This window comes from Geospiza fortis, unplaced genomic scaffold, assembly GCF_000277835.1.
Source record: "Geospiza fortis unplaced genomic scaffold, GeoFor_1.0 scaffold367, whole genome shotgun sequence".
NCBI classification, from domain to species: Eukaryota; Metazoa; Chordata; class Aves; order Passeriformes; family Thraupidae; genus Geospiza; species Geospiza fortis.
The window spans coordinates 50150-58883 of NW_005054746.1; the positions used below are offsets into that span (position 1 = coordinate 50150).

An 8734-nucleotide genomic window follows, 5' to 3' on the forward strand; every position below is an offset into this window, starting at 1 on the left:
CCCAGGCCCGGCTTGCTGAGTGTCTGTGGCCACTGTGTGTGTGCTTCCTTGCCATTTGGTTGCTTGGGGTGCCCAGGTACTCTTTGTACTGATACTCTTACTGACTGTCCAGTAAGAACTATTTGTCCTGCAGATGTGTTGGAAATCAGCTTTTCTGCTGCAATGGAGAAAAGCACTTACTTTTCAAGGAGATCTGGTTAGGAGGAATTTCTGTCTCAGTGAGTGTGTTATAGCCAAGCTCTTCTTTAATTTGACGTGGGGGCTTTGCATTAGATTTATCTGTAGCAAACATTCTGCCTAGTTATTGATTTGTAAAATATTCCAGAAAGTGCCCTGCTGCATAGTCTTCCCACTCAGGGACTTTTTTCCATTTTTAGCTGAGATAATGTAACAATGTCTCATAGAGAAGCTACTTCTTAATTAATATTGCATGAGCAGAAGAAATATTAGCTTCTCCATCTGCTTTCCTATTTTTGTGGCTTTTAATATAGATTCATAAATGGCTCTAATGAAAATAAACAAGGAACTGTTTTTTTCTGTGCCCTCTTTGCTTCCAGAGGTGAGAGTGCAGGTCCAGCCTCCCTGGTGATGTTTTTCCCAGGAGGTGAGGCCTGGCCAGCGGCGCTTCCCTGCACAATTGTAAATGATGGTTGTGAAATGGGGCTGATCTTCAGCTTTCTAGCAATGCAAAGAGGAGGATCTAGGAGAAATCTGCAGACCTGTAGGACAGAGCTGGAGACAGATATGGGGAGTTGTGGGTGGTGCTTTGTAGCCAGAAAGAAGCCAGTGCCACACGGATGGAAAATGGACGTGCAGGGCACAGCGGGCAGTGTTTAGGAAGGAGTGTTCCTGAATCTCTCGTGAGGGTTGGCATAGAAATCCCTGTGAACCCAGCAGGAAGCCCTGGGCAGCCAGTCCATCCTCCTGAAGCTTCAGAGGCAGCCAGAGCTCAAAACCCAACCTTGAGGAGCCCATTTCAGGTGTTTCCTCAGTGCCTTTTCACAGCAATTTTTACTTTGCAGCACTGTGGTGGCTGCTAGGAAGAGTGTTTGCCTCTCCTGGGAGCTTCTTTCCTTCCTGTAGGAGGGGAGCAAGCAGGTTTTTACCTTTGGTTAACCAAATGGTGAAGCAGGATGCTCCAGCAAGAGAGAGACCCACAGTGCAGCTGTGCTCCGTGGGGAGCCCAGCAGTGGGGTTGCCCTGATCTGGTGTTGTGTGGTGGCATTTCCCAGCCTCCATGAGCTCTCCCTGTTCCTGGGAAGGCAGAGTGGCTGGGTGCATGCTTGTGGGTGGGCTGTACAGAGGCAGCAGCAGGAAGGAGCACACAACTGAGTCCCTGCAGCAGTTGCCAGAGCATGGGTGTCGTTTTCAAGACCATGGCACTGGATGAACCATTTCTCCCATGAGCTGTAAGCTGTCTGGAGAGCTTGGCCAGCTGGATCTTCATGGCAAATCCATCTGAGTCTCTACAGGCATAGAACTAAGGGAAACTTAGCTGTAAATATACTGACATGACCTGGAGAGAGATTTAAAATATTTATCCTAGAGCAGAGCTTGGGATATAAATAAGCTCCCTGTCTGTTTCCCTGCACGCAAGGCTCAGAAGTGCAGCTGTCCCTTTGTCCCCAGCTCAGAGTCTTGTTTGGGACCAGCAAGTTGCTTATGGGTGGGCTTGAAGTCCATACAGATGGTGTAAACATGGAGCTGTCAGCAAAATGGAGAGGGTATTTGCAGTGGTGTGGATGGGGATTTTTGACTGCAGCTTCTGTCCCCGCTGGCTCTGCTCTGTAGCTCCCGGGGTGTTTGTGGGGTTTGCTGCTGAGCCACGTCTTGGGCTGTGCTGGGTAAGGTTGTAACCCTCTCACTTGGCCCCCTGAGCAAGCAAGATTTGCAAGATGTCCAGACAAGCCTAGCCAGAGGGAAGCACAGGTTTGAGTGGTACTGGGGGTGTTTTCTTCCTTCCACTGGGTTTGGTGGCAGCACGCAGAGGAACAGCTCACTCAGGCACTTTCAGTGGCATAAATAAGCTTCATTCTGCAGCAAACAGTCCTGGGAGGGCAAGGAGGGTTTGCTGGCAGGAGTGCTCCATGCCCAGTGCAGCCTTGTGAGCTCTCTGCGTGGAGGGGAGCTGGCTCTGAGCAGCAGCTCTGTCTCTGATGGTGCTGCGCTGCTGAAGCAGCTGGCTCTGCTTGCAGGCCTCGTGTGCATGCTGCTCCTCTCTGCTCTGCTTCCCTTGCCCTGGCCTCTTCCCACCCCCACCCCCTTTTGTCTTTACAGCCTGAGCTTCCATTCTCTGGAGCGCCTGGCTGGGGCTCCTGTTTGCTGAGGGGAAGTGCCAGACAGTTTTATGGAGCTTCTTCTGCTTTTTCCCCTCATCTGGAACGGTGTTTCAGCTGGAGCAGGAATAATGCAGAGCCCTGGCCAGGAGCTCCATCCACACACACACACACACACACACACACAGTGCTGTTCTGGGGGAATCCCTCTTGGCTGGGCTTGGGATGGCAGCAACAACGTCAGCCTTTGGCCCTCAGCCTGAGTGCAGGGATGTGAGGATGGATTGGCAGGAGCTGGGGTGATACCTGGAGATGCTGGCCCCAGCTGCCCTGGGATGAGCTCTGAGCCTCACAGACCCTGTCCTCGCTGCCAGCCCCAGGGCAAGGAGTGATGAGCCAGCCCTGTCACAGCTCGGCCTGGCTGGCAGGACCTGCCTGCCTGTTCAACACCACCTGGGCTCTCCTGTGCCAGCAGGAGTTTTGCTTAGTAGAGACATTTTCATTCTTACATGGCCCATGCTGAAATTGTGGGGGGAGCATCATCCTTCAAGGCCACTGCACAGGAAGGATGTGAATCATCCTGGTTCCACTTGCCATCTTTCTCCTGTCTTTCTTTTAGTGGGAGAAAAGTGCAATACCTCTGCTGTGCTGGCCAGAGAGCTCAGCCTTCAGATCCGTGTGGCTCCTGCCAGCAGCACACATCAGGTGTTTGTGAGGAAAGCAGGGAGTTGCTCAAGGGCTCAGAACAAGCCTGGCAGAGTTGGTTGGCAAGAGCAGTGGGTGCAGCAGGTCTGTCAGTGGTGCTGAGTCGCCCTTGAAACATTTGTGGTTCTCACTGGGGCTTGGCAGTGTCTGCTCAGGAGCCTTTGGCTGATGCCCCATGAAAGATGGTTTCATGGAGCCAGCAGGATTCCCAGCTCCTGTGCTGGGCTTCCCAGCTCCTGTCTCACTTGTCCTTCTGTCTGTCTTTATCTGCTACAGAGATGTTGACCTGGGAGTCCCATGGCCACCAGTGCCTGTGATGCCCAGCAAGCAGCACTTAGCCAAAACTTCCTTTTCCATGGGCCAGGGGCCAAGTGGTGCTGCCAGCACCAGCTGTGCCCTGAGTGTTTGGGCAGGAGGAGCAGTGATCTGGCTGCTATCTCTGCCCTCTTCCTCTCCCAGCTCCACTGCACTCATGGCTTCTTGGGCTGGTTCTCTGGGCTGGCTGCTCAGAAATGGTGTATGGCCTTCTCTGAGGGGCCTGGGACCACCCAGTGACCCAGAAGAATGGCATTGTTTCCCTGGTGCAGTGTCCTCTGGAGGTGCCCATGTCCCCTCTTGCAGCGGGTGCCAGGAGCACGGGCACAGCAGAGCATGGCCTGGAGCAGTGTCAGTGTGCTCCCAGGGCAGACAGGCAGCTCCTGCAGCTCCAAGCCCAGTTGTTCTGGTTCAGCAGCCCCAGCAGTTTCAGGGAGCCAAGGAGCTTGGCTACCATGGGGAGTTCCCTCTCTTGCTCCAGTTTTTTTCTGTTTGAGTGAGGTGCTGAGATATTGGGAGAAGCTGGCACAAAGCTCAGCTGGCAGTCCAGCCCAGACACGTTCTCCTTAAAGACCACTGGCAAATCCCACAGCCCTGGGGACAAACTCTGCAACGTGGGGTCTGCCCCACAAGATCAGCTCAGCCTGCAGTGGGGTTGACAGCAGTCCTGCTTGGCTTGGGAATGCGTGGGAGCCTCCCGAAATACTCCCATTGCTCTGTGCTGCAGAGTAGCACCCCTGCTTGCTGCTCTTGTTCATTGCCAGAGTAGCAGCTCGTTCTTCCCTCACTCCCCAGGCACCTCTCCCTGCCCTCAGAGGGTGTCATCACATCCTGCTGCTTTGGAGGGGCTGCTGCCTGGCTTTGGGCACACGGGAGGGCAGGGTCTCTGCTCACTGCTGGTATCAAGGTGATGGCAGAGTTAGGAGACTGAGCTTGGGATGGCCTTGGAAGAAGCAAGCCTGTGGGATGTGTGGCTGGGGAGAGGACTGGGATTCAGAAGGTCTGGGCTGGGGAAGTAGGAAGGGCAGCATGAGGAACAGAGGCAGCAGAGAGCCCCAAACTAGTTTGAGCTGGGCAAGTGAGGGAGGTCCTGACATGTGCTGCCAGCTGCCAGGAGTCTGCAGCTGGTTTCCTGTGCTCAGTGTCCTTGTGCTGAGCCTTTTTGTCAGTTCTAGTGGCCTGCAGCAGATGGGTGAGCAGCACCTGCCTGCCTTGGGATGGGGCTGTGTGCAGCAGAGGCTGCCCTGCTGTGTGTGAGCTCTGCCCAGCGCCCAGCTGTGCCCCAGCACATCCCTGGCAGTGCTGCCTTGGTGTCTGCTCCAGCAATTGATTCAGTGTTCAAACACCAGTGGCTTTGTTCTGGTTTCTTGTGATAACTGCTCAGAAACTGGACTTGGCTATTCCCATCTGTGGGATCCTGGAAGGGTAGGGACACCCCAAAACTTGCAGTGTCTCTGAACAGTTTTTGGGAGGCTAAATTGCTAAGTGGTTGCTGCTTTTTCCCCTTTCCTTTTTTTTTTTATTTTTAATTTTTTGTTTTGTTGTGGGGTTTTTTCCCATTTTAAAGCTTTGCTTGAAGGGCAGAATTGCTCAGTATTTGCTCTGTTGTGTTCCACACAGAAAGAAGCAGAGAGAGGTGCTGTGGGCCACCTGGAGCCAGCTCGGTGGTGGTGTGCAGGCATCATGTCTCTTGCAAAATTGGAGTGAACTGCCCCAAAGGCAGAGGTTCAGTGGCCATCTGGGCAGACCCACACTCTCACAGCAGAGCTGGTGCATCCAGGTGTGTGATACAACCACAGGGGCAAATAGATGGTGTTTTCCCAAGTTCCCAATCATCCAGATCCACCACAGTATGACCTGGAGCTCCTAGGTAGTGGTCCAGTTTCTCCTGCCTCATGAAGCCACTCTAGCAGAGAAAATTTCTTGGAAATGCTGCTTTGTGCCCGTGATTGCTTTCCTGGGTGCAGAGTGAGTTTTTCATTTTACTTTAACTGGAATGGGAAAAGATGTAGTTTTAAAAACCTTATATGATGAGTGCCCAAAGACTTTCCAGATGTTGTGCTGCTCTCTATGCTCAGAGCCCCTTGCCTGAATCAAACCATTTCCATCTGGCCTGCTGGTTTATTGCAAGCCTGCCCATCTGAGAGGCTTTCTGGACTGGAACCTCTCGCATGGAGGATCTCTCTGGCTGGAAATAATTTGGAGATGCAGAGTATCTCTGGGTGTTTGGCTTGGCTGCTGCTCCAGCAGTGGAAGAGCTGTGTGTGGAGCAGGCATGCTCCCAGCTGCTGCTTTTTGTGGCTCCAGGGGCCTGCCCTGGAGGCAGGGGAGGGGGTTGCTCACGTTCCTGAGCATTCATGATTTTCCTTGCTTGCTTCTATGGCTTCAGCTGGTGCAAGTGAGCCTGCTGGCTCTGTGCTTGTGACCAGCACAGAGGAAAAGCTGACCCATGTGTCGTTCCCTGTTCTGGCATGCCAAAAATCTGCTTTTATGTGAGCGTGCTCATAATGAGCTGTGCCAGGAAACACATGGCTTGCTGGAGACATGAATGGGAGGTCTGTATGGGGCCCTGTGCTCTCTGAGAGCCTTGCAGGGACAAAGAGCAGATGCTGGTGTGCTCTGCTTGCTCTGTGGCAGTCTGTGTCCTGTGGGCTGCAGAGCATGGGGAGCAGAAGATGGGATCAAGGAACGAAGTGCTTGGCTGATCCAGTGGTGGCAGAGAGGACAGGACAGGAGGCCAGGTGAGTGGTTTTACTGCCTGCTGCTCTTTGGGGCTCTCCTGCTCTGGAGAGGGCTGGCTTGCTGCTCTGGAGATGTGGCTGTTTGCAGTGAAGGCTGGGTTGGAAGGAGCCCAGGCACTGCAGGCAAGCAAAGTGCTGCTAATAGCTTCAGATGACAATTGTGCGTGGGGATGAGGGAGAACAGGAGAGAGATGCCAAGCCCATTGGGCCCTAGGTTTCATGTGGGCACAGGGGCTGTGCAAGCTGTGCCTGGCTGCAGCAGGAAGAAAAGGCTGTCAGGGCAGAGTTGCAGTCCTGAGCATCAGCAGCGCTTCAGTGTCTGGAGTGTTCCTCCCTTGTAGGGAGTGCTGCCAAGGCTGCATGGGCTGAGCTGCTGCTGAGCAGTGCACACACAGCACACGAGGAGTTAAACCTGCCTGCAGGCAGTGGAGCCTTGTTCTGACAGAGGGCTTGTCAAGTCCTCTGGACCAGCAAGCTCAGGATGCTCTAGCTCAGTGATTTCATGGCCCAGCCTTTGGAAGCAAGCCAGGGCTTGAACACAGAGTTTGCTGCTCTTTGATCCAAGAGTGACTAAAAGCAAAGCCCAAGTGCTGGAGCCATTCCTGAGGACTTGGCAACTGAAGGAGATGCTGCCTGCAGACAGTGATGTTTAAGTTGCTCCTAAAGACAAGACCTGCTTGACAATGCTTTCTGAGAATGTGATATTGAAACCTGTGAGAGGCCAGGACCCCAGGCCCTAACACCATCCCTGCTGTCCTTAGGATGGAGCACAGGTCATGGTCTTTTCTGAAGATGTGCCCATGGTTGCACTGACAGCACACTTCTGCTGTGGCCTGATGTCTTTCTCAGAGAATAGGTGATAAATCAGTCCTGAGTGTGAGCTTCTCAGTCTCTTCTGCTCTTTCTCCTTTGGGCACTGTCTTTCTTGTGGCCCATAGCTCTGCCCCTGGGCTTGCAGGGAGCCAAGCCACCCTCCAAGCTGTGGTTCTGGTTGGTTTGTTTTGCTTGGGGTTAGCAGCAGCTAAACATGCAGCTGGGGGATGCAGTGGCAGCTCTGCCTGTGTCTGCCTTGCCTTGTTACAGGTTTACAGAGCTGGGAGTGAGTGGTCATCCAAATCCTCCTTTTCCTTAGTGGCTTCTCATCAAAGAGCAACAGCCTGTATTGCTGATGGGCAATTTGTTTCTTCAGTGGTCTGAGCAGTGGCAGGGGCAGCAGTGAAGGTCACAGTGTGGGTATATGGGGTGGTCATGTGTTGAGGATGGATTCTGAGGGGGCCAGAGGCTGTCACTGCCACCTTGCTTTGCTGAGCTCTGTTATTTAGCTGGCACACCCAGAGTTGGTAGCTGAATCAAAAAGTGGTGAAAGGGTCTCTTAATCCTGGTCTGTCAGTCTGAATCTGAAGTGCTGCAGCCTGGGGATAGATTTAGGCTACTCCTGCTGTTCACCTCAAGTTAGAGGTGGGGACTAGGGGCATCTCTGGCCAGGCCAGCTTGCTCTCTCCCAGCTGTATCCCTGGACTCTGTTCTGCAGGGAAGTGCATTGTGTGGCTGCTGCAAGGGCCCAGGGCCTTCCCTTGGTGAACTGCTGGGGTGCTGCAAAGGCCCTGCAGGTTTGGGGAGCCAGGGGGAGCAGGCTTCCCAGCCGTGCCTTCCCAGGGAGCATGGCATCTTTGCTAGCTGTGAATGGAGATGGACAGGGAGCAAATGTTTAGCAGTGTGTTACAGAGCTCTCTGTCTCCTTCAGTGCTGAGCTGGTGCTGTAAACACATTCAGCTCCTGCCTCGGGTCTGAGACCTGCACACTCCTTGTGCAGCCCCAGGAAGAGCTGGTTCCATGGTGGAGCTGGGACAGCTGTGAGCTCCTGGCTCTGGCATGGGAGCATGTGAGCTCCACTCTGCTTTGAGACGCCAAACGGATGCTGGCCAGTCATGTCCTCTGCCAGAACAGCTGGCTGGGCCAGTTTTTGCAGCTGGCTGCTTCCATCACATCTTGGTACTTCTAGGTCTTAGTTTTGTTTCTTCTAAGCCAGGTTTTCCCCCTCCATAGCTGGGGTAGGTCTGAGGCCTCCTGCTGGCAGGGAAGAAGAGGAAGAGGATAGTTCCCTTTTGGGGAGAAAGGATGGATGCAGTTTGGGTGCTCTGGGCTTTGCTGTCCTGGGCCCTGGAGAGGAGCTGAAGCTCCTCTGAACTCTGCTGTTCCAGGTGCAGAGCATTAAAGAAATTGGCTTGCACATCTGGCTGAGCTGACCCAGGGTGAATTTTGCTGAAGTGCTCCTGGAAGCAAGTCTGCAGAATAATGCTCCTGGGGCCTGGCTGGAGAATGGGGCTGGGCTACAGGCTGCAGAAGCACCAGAGTGCTGGGCTTGCTTTCCAAACCAGGAAACCTTATACTTGCACAGAGCCCTCTCCCGAATCCCATTCCCATGCTTTTAGCTCCTGGTTTGGTTGCAAGCAGCTTTGGGATTACTCATATCCTGTGGTGTCTCAGAGATTGGTAAACTCTTGGGTACGAAGTGAAATGGATCCTCTCCTTTTCCCTCTCTGTCCTTTGTCCAGAGCTCTTTTATTTCAGAGGAGCTGGTGCCCAGGAGCTGCACACTGGGCATGCCGGGGTGGGGGCAGTTTGGAGTGGTGGAAGCATGGATCTCCCACAGGGCCGGGCATGTGGAGCACTGCATTGTGCTTTGCCCTGCAGGGC

General features: G+C 53.6%; 1 protein-coding gene across 1 annotated transcript in view; it reads left to right on the forward strand.

The window, feature by feature from the left end:
- The first annotated feature begins 5844 nt into the window (after positions 1–5844).
- Positions 5845–8734, forward strand: part of PTK7 (protein tyrosine kinase 7 (inactive)) — a 20275-nt gene continuing 17385 nt past the window's right edge. Inside the window, exon 1 of the mRNA XM_014311342.2 lies at positions 5845–6037. Coding sequence (XP_014166817.2) covers positions 5845–6037 — 193 coding nt within the window. The remainder of the gene's footprint in view (positions 6038–8734) is intronic.